A 14,019-nucleotide genomic window follows, 5' to 3' on the forward strand; every position below is an offset into this window, starting at 1 on the left:
TCTGCAGAGGGTCTGTATTTAACTGTAAACTCTCATAAACTATAAACTATATCCATGTATCCCGCCCTCCTGATTGCCCACGGACCTACCATACCCTAAAGGATAGCATACTTTCATTGATGTTGTGGCTTTAACATAACAATGAATTTGTTCTATGCAACAAAGTTTCCATAACAAAAGCATATCAACTGATGTAATAAAAATATCCAAGAACCAAATTGCGCATATGCAGTTGTGGGCATTTCTGCATATAACAGCTTTTACTTGAAATATCTGAAGCCTTGTAGCTGGTTTAACAAGATGAAGCATATTACATTGTACTTTAGCCTGTGCCTAAGAGATCAAAGCAAACAACTCACATATGATTGTACACAGCAATACATATGAATATATGATAGAACCAAACAAATTGTTGATAAAAAATATGTTTTAAATACCCATAATTCCATACATATGATGATATGAGTATTGTTTCTCAACAACTACAGCAGAGCACAATTGAGGTCAGAGGTAGCTGTGTACAGTGTACCACCAGTAGAAATAACATCAATTGCACCGAGCATTAATATGAAAATTGCAGGCTCGTCCAGCTGCACAAGTGGCAGCAACAAGTCCATGATTTTTTGGCCGAAGAGGATGTAATGCCTAAATGCTATAGCAAAAGGTCTGGTTTTTTGCTAGTTGATGAGCTTACTTGTTGCAGGCCATAGGGTTATGCTACAGAAAATCGATCCTACCTGATTTTCTAAAAAATTGAAATGCCACCAAGACCTCCCTCCTCCTCCACCACCGGGAGCTAGCCCTGAAAAACCACCATAACCCCAAAAGTCTCGAGCACCACCACTAACTCTACATTTAAGGGGAAGTTCAGCAAAGTTCCTGTACTTGATCCACCAAATATTTAAAATCTAGAAAAACCTTTAATCACACGAAATTAAACTCCACCAAGACCTATTCTCAAAATACCGCCAGCAACAAATCAACACGATATCACCCTGTATGCCACACAAAACCATCATTAACATCACATATACGCAGTATATATAGTTTATAATATATAAATAACATAGTAGAGCATATATAAGAAGTTAATTAATGCATATAACCTTGAGATTATATTTACAAAAAGTCGTCAAGGTTGTCAATTAAGTAGGTTTTTCACAAATACTTGTCTCCAAAAAAGATCGCCCATTGCTCTCGAACCTCATTGATTTCCTCATCAGTGTAGGGCTCATCTCGTCTTTGATACTCCTTTGACGACCATGAATTAGACCACACAAGTTAAAATAAAACTTAATTTACTGCAACTTAAAGCCACAATAATTCTTAAATGATGCATACCTTATCCATATTTTGACAATCACCATATAATGTGACTATCTCATGCATAAATTTCATGACATAAAAGCCACTCTCAGTATCACCAGTTTGTTGAGCACACTATATAAGAAAGATATTCATAAAATGTCAAGATACACGTATCTAGTTATTAGAGATTAACAATACATATTAACTAACATCATATACCTTTATAGAAAACCATTTCAGTTTAGAGTTGCGCCCCTTTCTACCCTTACCCTTACCCTTATAGACATTGTAAGCCCTGCACATGCATACACACACAAACATGAGATTATTAATGCTTTTACATCACACAAAAAAACTTTCTTAGTCAAAATTTATGGTGCACAAATTTTCTTCTTACATATCTAAACAGTCTTTTATGGTCAAAGATTTCCCCTTTTTAGCCTTGGAGGAATCGAACTTGAAGACTTTGCCGCATGTAAGGTTAATCACAATGAGTATCCAGTGCTCCCTGTATGAATTACAAGACATGTTAACTGTTAAGTTACCATAATTAATGAAAAATTCATACTCTACTACAAACAATTAAACATAATTATAGATAAGTTTGGAGTTCATAAATACTCTTCATAATATGGAGCCAGTATGAGTTGGTATCCAGCATCACCCCTATCCCTACTGGATAAGAAAACATCCCTTATGTAATCTGCAGTGACTTGATGGTGGTGAGTCTGGTGACGGACATTAGATGCAGCGATTGTTTGGGGACAAAGAAACCCAATATGTGACGAATCAAAAGAAGAGATGTATCTATCAATTAGAAACCTGTGTATCAAAGTTGTGTCAAATGTATGATAAATGCACAGCTTTCGTTAAATCATTCAGATTCAAAGGATCAAGAGGGTAAAAAATTTTACATCATGAAGACCTGAACAACGGAAATGCTCAGCCTTGCCCCTCTGAGTAACAGGTTGATGTCCTCCGCTGTGATAAGAGTTTCAGTGTCCTTTTCTAAGTGGAACACTTTTGCATCCAACAGAACCGTTGTGACATCATACCGCTCCGGTTGACTCGCCATGACAAGTTGCACTTGCAACAGCTTACTTTTCTCACCATTGGAAGCAACCATGTCTTCCCCAACTTGTTGTGATGACCCTTTGACATTGGTTGCTGACTCTCCTGATTGAAGATCACTGCTGTCAACCTTTTCATTGCTGTTTCCTTCATACCTTTCTTCTGGGATGGCCTCCTAACATCATTTTTCAATCGTCAATAGAGTCATATTAGCTCACAAAATTCTATTATAATTCAAGTAGGGACTATATAGGGCCAATTTGGACAAAATAGTTTGAAACACCGAACGTTGCTAATTTAGGTAATATTACAGAACCATAAATAGAAAATGGGTTATATTTTGGGATAACAAGGTTCCACTTTCATTTTGAGTGAATCAAGGCCTATAGCCTTTTTAGAACAAATTAGGACAGCTTTAGGTGGAATTAAAGCAAAAATATGCACTCTTTTGTTTGATCTATATTGGGTCAATTAGGATCAAGTTTTCCAATCTGAGTCAATGTATGTACATCTATTTATAATCTGAGTCAATGTACATCTATTTATAATCTGAGTCAAAAATATGACTTGGAGAATAATACAAAAAGACCTCAAACTACGCCAGGTAGGAAAACTAAAATAAGTTTGAGTCCAATATCAGTCCTCACCTCATCTTCAAACAACACTAAGGCTGCGGGCCATTGCACAAAATTGTCTCGAGCTTCACCAATCTTAGTGACACCTTCCACAGGTACCGGGAGGTCAACATCGACAAAATCACTGTAAGGATCATTGATACATACCTTCATGTGGGCAGGCATGATCGATTGATTGCACATTGGCCCATCACCATAGGGATATGCCGTACCACCTGCTACAACAATTTTGTTCCCAGAGTAGGCATCCCACACAGCAAGACGACATGTTTTCGAAGCCTATACATCAAGAGTTCAATAGCTTAATGCAAGATACTATATTGTGTTTTTTGAGTATAAATGGAATTTTTTTTAAATTGTCGACTGAGTAAGTATTTACCGTCAACATAGGTGGTGATAGATTGGAACTGGTGGCTTGGGGCAATTTTTGTGGCATCATGGAGGCCAGTGCTTGCTTCACCTGGATTTCCACTTGATCTTTCAGCTTTTGTTCAAATTCCTCCATCAAGGAAGCTTTGATTTTCTCCTTCATTTCCTCCAATGATTGCCTTTGGTTCAATTCAGAGACCCTTGGGTCTGGCTTGCCAAAGGCCTTGCGATGGCCAACATTAAGTCCCCCTAATCCATAAACACGGCCAGAATGATCTTTTTTCCCAAGAGCCATGCACAGGGCATCCACATTCCGCTGTGGAATAAAAGTCCCTTTGGCCTGTTGTTGCATATACTCCTCCTATTGGCAATTAGGACACATTTATATACATTAGATATCGTCAATTTACAGCAACAAATTTCTCATTCAACAATACCAACATATTTTTTGGCAACTTTCCGTGTTTCATCGTTTGTGATAACCCAAGTTCCTCCTTCACCAGGCACTTGTCTTGCCAATAGCCATTCCAAGCCTCGTTTAGCTACTCTACAAGATGATGATCCATCAGTATCAGTAGGGTATCTTCCATCCTTGATCCACTGTTCTTTGCTCCTCCTGTAACTCTTCGACCCTAAGTGATGATAGTGCTTGTTCTGTTTTGCGTTCTTCCTTGCCTTCTCACTAATAGCCTATTAGATTAGAAAATAAATAAGCATTATTGATATTTTGATTACATATTGTGCGTCAATATTAACTAACATCTTTCTTTATTATATCCTTTGATATTACAATCACCTTTGCCTCATCAGTGGTACGATCTCCTTCAAACTTTTCCCAGTCCACTTTTGTGATGATTCCCTTGTAAATTTCCCAGGGCATTAAGTGTGCACTCTTTTCTGGAGGCTTCGTTGTCTTAGTGATCCAACGACTCACTAACCTTGTCTTAAAACCTCTGAATCGGCTGGCCACTCCAGAATGAAACAACTTTTCCTTTTCCTTTGTTGGACCATCTTCAATGTGGAACAAAGCCTGTGTAATCAGAAAACTAACTGATGTTAATAACCAACATCGACTACATTACATAAATTAGGTTATATCCAATTCTAACCTTTGTCTTATTCCATAATGTTTGCTTGTCGGCTTCAGGTACTAATCGATACTGCTTGACATTAATGTTAATTTTTTTAGCACAGCTACCAAGATGTCTCGCATAAACGTGCTCCCAATCACCCGCTGGCTGACCAAGATCATCATACTCAAGAAACATAGGCTCTTTGACTTGAACCTCTTTCGTCGGACCCCTACTTCGTCTGTTGCCTCGTTCATTTAAACGATCCCCTACCCCATCCATCATCTCATCCATGTAATCTTCCTCGTCATCATTGTCTTCATCCCCTACATCACTCTCACAGCTCTCGCGTTCACTCTCATCAGATTCATCACTCTCCTCCTGCTGAATATCATGTACACTAGAAGTTTCCCCAGAAACTAGTTTTTCACCATGCCAAAGCCACACATGGTACGCTTGCCTAAACCCACGACGAATCAAATGTTCTTCTATGATTTTTATATCACTAAATTTCTTTACAGTAAAGCAGTCACGACAAGGGCAATAAATTTCATCCTCTCCACTACTCTTTTGGTGCTCTTTAGCACGTCTACAAAACTCCTTAACCCCGTCCAAAAATTCACGCGTGTTGCGTTTACCATACATCCAAGAACGATCCATTTCTGACAGAAAAAGAGAGACACATAAATAAGCTCAGCATTCAAGCATATGTGGAGCCAGGTGACTAATTTTACCAAATCGACAAATTTCAATTCTGGGATGCAAGCTTCCAAAAGCTTCTTATTTCTCTTACCTAAACCATCTTTGTACGTCTAACTGCACTAGTAATGGTATCCATACTTTATGTCATCATTTAACTTTCTCAGTATAAGATATAGGTAATTGCTTGTCAACATATAGAATCAACAGCATGTGATATTCCTTCATATAAAGGCATACCTTCACCTCCTAGAAGGGATAAGTTCAATAATGATACCAAAACACGAACTATTAAGTCTTAAAAAGGTACTTCAGGTTATGATAATGATGATGCATTTGATAAAGTTTATGTACTTCAAAATTTGTACCAGTATCCCAATCATCAATCAGCTATATATTCAGATTTTTCACTCTTCACTAGTCATATTTGTCATTCAATAATTATAAGGACATTGCATATAAAGAATTGTTAATAGCAAAGGTTAAAAAAAAAATTACAAGTGCATCAATACATTAAAGGAAGTTAGGAACTATTAAAAAGGGATATGGAGGAAGAAAGAAGGGTAAGAGAGAATATCTCAATATCAAAAGCGCAAAAACCTATAAACCAATAAACTCCAAAATTATATCGGTTTAAAATAAAATTCCAATGAAACTACAATACATTAACTTGTAATAGAATGCAATAACGTAAGTAAATAGATAAAGCTTGCCAAATTAGCATTATACTTCTAATGCAACATTACATATTAGATGGTACTAATACTACTAAATTATGGAGCTTATAGTTGCATTTCAAAACATCAAATTAGAGCTTATTAAATTAAACATCTTTTTAGCAAGCACACAAGTCATGTAATTTAAACAAAACATTAAAAAAATTTAAAAAAAAAAAAATCAAACACATACATTGGGATGATATTAAACATGATTGAAATCTATGTTACTTGGATTCGAGTACCCATGTCTGACACGGGTACGTGTCCAAGCATCCGACTCGGCTATATTGTGAAAAATATTTCATGATTTTGAACTAAAAGTGAAGTGTCCAAGTCTCATACGCTCATACCCATGCCTGAGTGTCAACACGAGTATGTGAGGTGAAAATGTGAAATGAAGAGTTTAAGTAATATAGATTGAAAATTATATGACAAAAGCTAATATTAATTATTCCTAAATACCCAAAAAGAAAAAAAAAAACACACACACTCAATTGCAGGGGCGGAACTATGTAGGTGCATGATGAGTCACGTGACTCACCAGCAAAAAAAAAATGAATTTTTTTTAAAAAAAAATATCAAAGAGACCTCCTATTATAGATAGGCGGTCTCTTTGCTGCTATTGCTGCCTAACACTGTCAGATTTTTTAAATAACAAAGAGACCTGTTATCTTTTTCTGCTGACATTGTATATGAATATTTGTTGCGCTGCTTTTTTTTTCATTAAAGAGACCTGTTATATTTAATAACAGGTCTCTTAAGTTATCTCACTATTTTATTTTTTGTGTACTCCGTATAATTTTTTAATAATTCTTGTACAATAAAGTTAATTTAATGTAATGATTTTATAGTACTATTTGTTTGTAACATGTTATTTATTTAGAGTACGTACTTTCGACTTGTAAGATTGAATTTTTAAGTACTATTGTAGTATGGGTTTTTATGTCCCTATTTTTGGATTGAAATCATTTTGGTGAAATATATTTTTTACATATACATATATATAATTTTTGGATTGAAACAAGTGATCAGTTATTGATGGTGACTCACCAAAATCCTGAATCCGCCACTGCTCAATTGAGATTGTCAATACACTTTGTGTACACCGCTAAAAATATACTCTAATTATTTAAAAGGTTAAAATTTATAGTAGTCATTATACAACATTTTGATAACTTGTTATTTGATATGATTTTAAAGTTATTTTGAACCTTGTCTACTTGATATATTGGCATTTTAGTTCACTTCTACTCTACTTTCGTTCAATTTTTATGTATCCCTTGCTTCACGGGTTGTTAGTGTTTTTGTTGAGTTTTTAGGTCCAAAGACGACCATTTGAAGCATATGGATGATAAACCGAGGTTAGAAGCCGAGACAATGGAGCAAAACCGAAGAAAAAGTGAAGAAAAGGGCCTAAGAGAGCCTGCACGAACCAGGAAGTTTGCACGTACCAGGAAGTTTGCACGGACCAACCGGGAAGTTTGCATTTTCCAGATCCTGCACGTCCGTGCAGAATTAGACACGTCCGTGCAAGATACTCAGCACGTCCGTGCCGATTCTAGCACGTCCGTGCAATTTGCCCAGCTCGAATCAGTTTCAAAACTGATCCTTAAGTTCAAGGCATGCACGTCCGTGCCACATTTGGCACGTCCGTGCCTACCTCAGCACGTCCGTGCAGATTTGTCTGCACGTCCGTGCCTGCCTCAGCACGGAGACCTGTAGCCGCGTCCGACTCTTGTTTTCTCCGTCTTTTTTATTTGGGGGTCTTTATACATAACCCCTTGAGTTCATTTGTACGACATCCAAGTTTTTAGTGCTTCCTCTTAGTTTGTAATTGTAGAAACATAAATATTCTCAAATCATTAGTTAGATTTTAATTAATAGCTTAGAAATTTCAATCTCAATCATTGTAGAAGACAAGTTCCACCATTGTTATTCAAGTTGAAGCTTCTGGTAACTTTTTCTCACTCTTCTCTTCCATTTTAATTGCTTTGATTGTTAATTATCTTGCTTAATCCTTGTATGCTTAGATTGTTATTTAGCTTAATCTTTAGTTAAATCTAGTTCATGAGTTACTTGAAATCCTTAATTGCTTTAATCTCCATGGATTGTGAACAGTCTAATTTTCTAGGGTTTGGGTAAAACCCTCAATGTAGTCACTAATTCACTAATTACTTGTTGCATGTGTTAATTTGGTAATTGTTGGGTGTTAATTAGTTGAGCTTAAGTGGTTTAATTGCTTAGTTCTTGTATATGGCCATTGCTAGAACTATTATCTAAGTTTTCTCAACGAAGGATCGAGAGATGAACTTGAGTTAGCTCCCTTATGCTTAATTGACTTGAAATGCCATGAGAATAGGAATTTCCAGTGAAGGGAATGTTTTTGTCATCATGATTATGGTTTAATACTTGTTTTATGCTTTGTAACCACGAGAGTAGGTTGTATTCATGATTCGAGTAATCCCTCTAGCTTAAGAGAGTAGTTGGGTGCTTTAGATGAGTTCCCCTATTTTATCCCCTTAATTTACCATTGTTGCTACATGTTATTTGTGATTTGTGACGAAGTTGAGTGGTGTATCTCGAGCCCTAGAATCCTCTAAATATTGTTAATCACCCCTTAGTATTAGTTGAATTGAATTATTACATGTTACATAAAACCAAACCAATTTCGACTTCATTTAGCTTATTTAAACGTTAGTATCTCGGTGGTTGATTCAACGTCTCTCTTGGGTTCGACCCTTTCTTACCCTTGCTATTAGCTAGTGAGACCAAGATAAGACTTTATCTTTGGTAGGCTCGACGACGGCCTATCACATTTCAATAACAGTATTTGCTAGGACTAAAACAGTATATACCCCAAAATGCCCACAAAAAATTTAATTCAAAATATAACTTACTAATTATTGCTCTAAAGAATGAACTTAGAAGAAGAAAAACAAAACCTACCTACAAAATAGGGGTGTGATTTGCAGGATCAAAAAGGTTGTGGGAAGTGGTGGGTAGTAGTGCAGTATGGTGGTTTCAGGTAGAACACCTAGCTGGAGTAGAAGCAAAATAAAGAGGAGAGAATGGTGATGACAGGAAGCACCGTTAGGAACTAGTTTCCAGTCACCAGTATCGGGTGATTTCAGTGCAATCACAGAAGCCCGGAGGTGAAGAATTTTAGGTTTTGGTATTGAGGGAGCTCATACGAAATTTTTCCATTGATCTAGCCTTCCAAGTAGAGAGTTTTTTCAAAGCACCAGAATTTGTTGCTGAGGGGAGTCTATCAATCAATGCAAATCACACTAGGTTAAGACTAAAGGGGAGTTTGGTTCATAAATATCATCACAAACACTAAATACAAAACAGAAATGGCCACAGAAGTTCTTGTTGAATTCAGCACCAAAGGAACTGTTGGCTCCCTCATAATGCAGCAGATAAATACTACTGTCAATCAAATCAGGTAAGCTGCAGCATAGAAATTGCTCGAGATTCCGACTTCAAATTACTGGTTATTTCTCAAAAGAAAAAACAAGGAGGAAGCAAGTTCTTCTAATCAAACATTTGTTCAATAGTTGATACTTCGAATAGCAAAAGGTTACTCCACTGTTGGGTTTAACTATAAAAACCAGAGGACTGACTGATCTCTGATGGACAGTCCATAAGTTCCTACTACATGAGGCTCTGAAAATAATTCATGAACTTGGAAGAATCAAAGGCCATTGATAATAGAAACAAGAGTCAAGACTAAGCAGTCTGTATCGTTAATTTATCTATCACAAAAAACAGCTAGTATATGCAAAATGTAATACTTTGTGTCCTTTTATCTTTGCCGAACGGTTCCTTATGACAATTCATGTCAGCCAACCCCAAATCATTTTGTGACTAAAATTTTGTTGTTGTATATTATACTTACTCCATTGCGTGTTAGATGCATCACTTTCTAAATAAGGAAGTTTCAAATTAGATGCACAATTTTCTTTTTAGTTAATAAATTCTCCATCTCTCTCAAGTAGCAAATGGGTCCTCTATTTTCTGTCTCTCTAATCTCTATTTCTCTCATCTCCAAAGACTTCTTAAGGCTTTGTTTGGTTCAATATTAGTAAAGGAAAAGAAGAGAAAGGACGGGAAGGGAAAGGAAGGTGATTTTATTTTCCAATATTTGGTTGATGAATAGGAAATAAAGGGAAGAGAAAGGAAATTACTTTTATTTTTCTCTTTCCTCCGATTTTGGGAGGAAAGGAAAGCCAAAATTTTGTTAAGAGACTTTCCTCCCACTTCCCTTCCTTTCCTTTAGATTTTTATGTCATTTATTCAACCAAACATGGGAATTTGATTAAAACAATTTCCTTTCTTTTCTTTTCCATCCAAATTCCTTCAACCAAAAAGGGCCTAAAAGTCCGTGTTTTTATAAATAATGCATCTAGAACGAAACGAAGGAAGTAAAATCCTGATCAAAAGCACCACTAAGGCACTAATTGAAATCCTCTTCAAAGCCTAAATCAGTATTTCACCAGAGCCATTAACACACATTTCAATACATAGCAAGTAGCAACACAAACACAAAGCGATTATTAGTTAGTTATATACATGACCCATCATTTTCAAAAGTACCCATGCCGGACCCTGACACTCATACATAGGTATGGATAGTTTCAACATCTCAATTTTGATTAAAAGCATTGAAATTTTTCCATAAATTATCCGATTCTAACACTTGTACACACACCCATTGAAATGGTTTCTCAAGTCCAAGTTCATAGAATGCTCGAAAAATGCACCCTTTTAAGTTTCAACTGCTACAGTAATACTAAAATGTTCAGAAATGGACATAATTGCAAAATGTCCCCGGTACATTATTACTTATAGAACAGCAACAACCCAGTAACTAACAATTCATTAAGAATTTCAATTTAACAGGACCCTAGGTCATCAAAGTAGTAGGGAATCCTAAATCTTTCAGTATCAAATTAAGCATATAATAATCAATCAAATATGAAATTCAAACCCAAATTTTACAATCAATGCATTAATCTATCAATTAACAAATCATAAAATTATAAGAAATTAAAATAAGGAAGCAATTACCCAGAAAAAACTGTCAGCTACCGAGAAATCACGAGCATAAATGGAAGTACTTTGAGAGCATTAAACCAGAACCCCAAAAAATTGGCTCTGCTACCACCATTAATGGATCCCGCTAATTGCTGCAGTAAATCATGGTGTTGGGGCTTCTTGGGGTTGTTGGAGATGCCCAGAAAAGTACTAATCAACGAATTCAGCTGATAAGAAATGGGATGATCTGAAGCTTTGTTGATTGTAATTGACATGTAATTGAAGAAGCTATTGTTGGGGAAGAACTGAGGAGAGAGAAAGACTGAAGTCTCCCACCCTAAACTTTGGGCTATTCGATCTTGTGTACTCTGTATTGTTGACTACTTTAACTCTTACCATTTTTAAAGGGTGTTACTAAATGCCACAATTAATTAGGGCGCGGTATTAAATGACTCATCTACCCTTATAAATTTTATGTTTGACATTATTCAATTTTTCTCACCAATTATACTCTTTCCACCACCATCACCACCACCACCCGTCACCGGAATCACCATCACCGTACACACCATCACCACCACCACCCAAAGGTCGCCGGAATCATTCAATTTCTCACTATCTATTACACCAAATCAACCACTTATCATACCAAATCAACCGGAAAAAGGAAGGGGCTGACGACAATGGAATCGCGGCGTGGGAAGGGGGTTCGTTTGCCGGGAAACGCGGGGAAAACGCCGGCCAATTCGTCGGTAATTTTTTTTTATTTTCGCATAAAATCGCATAGTCGCGTGCTATATGCGACTCCACCACTGTACAGTCACATATAGCGTGCGACTATACCACGGTACAGTCGCATATAGCACGCGACTCTACCATGGTGTAGTCGCATGCTATATTCGACTGTACCACGGTATAATCGCATGTTATATGCGACTATGCCGTGGTGGAGTCGCATATAGCACGCGACTATGGTTTTTTTTTTTTTTGAATTTAAATTTCGAATTATGATTGTAATTTGTTTTTTTTTTTAATTTCGAATTGTCATCCGTAAATTAATTTTGAATTGGTGATAAAATTAGTAATGTAATTTGAATTATGGTAATTTTATTATTATTTCTTTAAAAAAAAATCGAATTAATATTTTTTTTTAATTCGAATTAATATATTTTTTTTAATTACGGTATTTTTTTTTTTTGAATTCGAATTAATATTTTATTTGATAATAAAATTTAAATATTAATCATGTTTTACTTGATCCATGTTTATCTTTATTCCATGATCATCAATGTTTTTGTTTTGAATTAGTTTATCTTTATTCCTAAGATATATATGTATGATTTAAGATAGTAGTTATTATTATTATTTTTTTAATTTAAAACAGCAGTTTTAATTTAATAAAAAAAAAAGCAGTTTTTTCCTTAAAAAAAAAAGTTATACTTGAAAGAGTCAAAGACTACGTAGATAATTGTCAACAATTTTTATTTATTTTCTTTTTTTACAATTGTCAACAAAGTAAACATGGATAATTTTTAAATAAAATCCAAATAACTTGTTTTTTTGGAGGTAACAACTAACTAACATGAGTTGTGGGGATTTTTATTTTTTTGTTTTTTTTTTTTAAAAAAATTTTATAACTAAAAAACCAAATGTAATCATTGTTTAAATTTTTTTATAACAACTAACTAAATTTTTTTTTTAAGATAAAACCAACTAAAAATATATCTTTTTTATTTAAAGTTAATTTCAAATTAGTCATAAAATTTTTGAAAAGTATATTGTTTAAAAAAAATGATTGTTATTGTTTAATCAACTGAAAACCAACTGAAAATATAAATTTTTGAATAGTATATTGTTTAATCAACTGAAAACTGAAATATATTATTTAAAAAAAATGATTTGAACAGTATATTGTTTAATAGTAAAATTATTAGTAATAATGCTTGAAATAATAATAAATATTGTTAGAATTATGAATATAATAATTTGAAATTTTATTATTATATTAAATAGCGACAAGGTGGAAAATCAATTGCAGTGAATGATGTGTTGACTAGCTCAGGGCCGCGACACACTCGAGCCCGAAAGATCGATGCCTCTGTTAGGAGAGAAAGGGATGCTGCACGATTGGGAAAGTCTGTTTTTGATGGTGCTTCTGATGATGTATTTGTTCCTTTTAACGACGAGCCTGATCACAGACGAGCTAGTGAGTCTGAGGAGATGGAGGAGTTTGAGGGTAATTTTGATCAGAGTGGTGAGCATGATGATACGTCAGGTGTAGTGGTTGGTAGAAGGGCTAGAGATGGTAGGTTTGTCGCTTCTGACACCGGTAGCACCACTAGTAGACGGCGTACTAATAAACGTCAAAGACAAGTTGATGATGATTCTTGGATAGTGAAGGAGGACATGCCCGGTGGGCCCCTTGATGGTAGTGTTATTCCTAGTTTCGGAGGCCATGTTGCTCGTATGATATGGGATGGAAAGGAGAGAAACTTGCTAAGGTGTCAGAATAGGGAAAGAGCATGTTACCAGCTTCAGTCATGGTTTGCCGCGCTTTCATCCGAGCAGGTTGCAGTAGTTGAGGGTATAGGCTTGTCACACTTGCCTCGGTGTATGTTTGGACACCTTGATATACCTCTTATTTGTGCATTTGTGGAGCGGTGGCAACCTGACACTAACACATTTCACTTCCCTTTTGGAGAGATGACTATTACTCTACATGATGTCTGGCACATTTTGCGCATCCCAGTGGATGGGCGTATAGTTTCTTCTCAGGCTACTAGTGAGGAGTTGCGCATACATGCTATGCAGTTGCTTGGAGTGGATAGAGATACACTTTTGGCACCTCTTACACCGCACTATTGTAGTGGTGCGATTTCCATTGATTCCATTATCAACATTTGCTCAAAGCGTAGTCCTGAAATGCAACTTGTGGGTTACATGTTACTATTTTTTGGTTCTACATTATTTGTAGACAAGAGTGCTAGTAGGGTACGACCAGCTGACTTCCTCGTGCTCATTCATGGTGTGGATGATATTTCAGATTATGCATGGGGAGTCGCCACTTTGGCGAACTTATATCGCCAGTTAGGGATTGCGAGCAGGAGTATG

The 14,019-nt window shown here is 35.8% G+C and overlaps 1 protein-coding gene across 1 annotated transcript; it reads right to left on the bottom strand.

The window, feature by feature from the left end:
- Window positions 1-218: 218 nt before the first annotated feature.
- Window positions 219-11,289, bottom strand: LOC110723783. The gene is made up of 13 exons (XM_021903156.1): window positions 10,942-11,289; window positions 4,493-5,115; window positions 4,180-4,413; window positions 3,825-4,073; window positions 3,394-3,744; window positions 3,027-3,293; window positions 2,223-2,554; window positions 1,930-2,130; window positions 1,706-1,816; window positions 1,528-1,603; window positions 1,342-1,440; window positions 1,107-1,251; window positions 219-995 (listed from the first exon to the last, which is right to left on the bottom strand). The coding sequence occupies exons 2-12, from the start codon at window positions 5,111-5,113 to the stop codon at window positions 1,159-1,161; spliced, it is 2,634 nt and encodes an 877-aa protein (XP_021758848.1). The 5' UTR covers window positions 5,114-5,115; window positions 10,942-11,289; the 3' UTR covers window positions 219-995; window positions 1,107-1,158.
- Between the last annotated feature and the right edge of the window lie 2,730 nt (window positions 11,290-14,019).

This window comes from Chenopodium quinoa, unplaced genomic scaffold (assembly GCF_001683475.1).
Source record: "Chenopodium quinoa cultivar QQ74 unplaced genomic scaffold, ASM168347v1, whole genome shotgun sequence".
Lineage (NCBI taxonomy): Eukaryota > Viridiplantae > Streptophyta > Magnoliopsida > Caryophyllales > Amaranthaceae > Chenopodium > Chenopodium quinoa.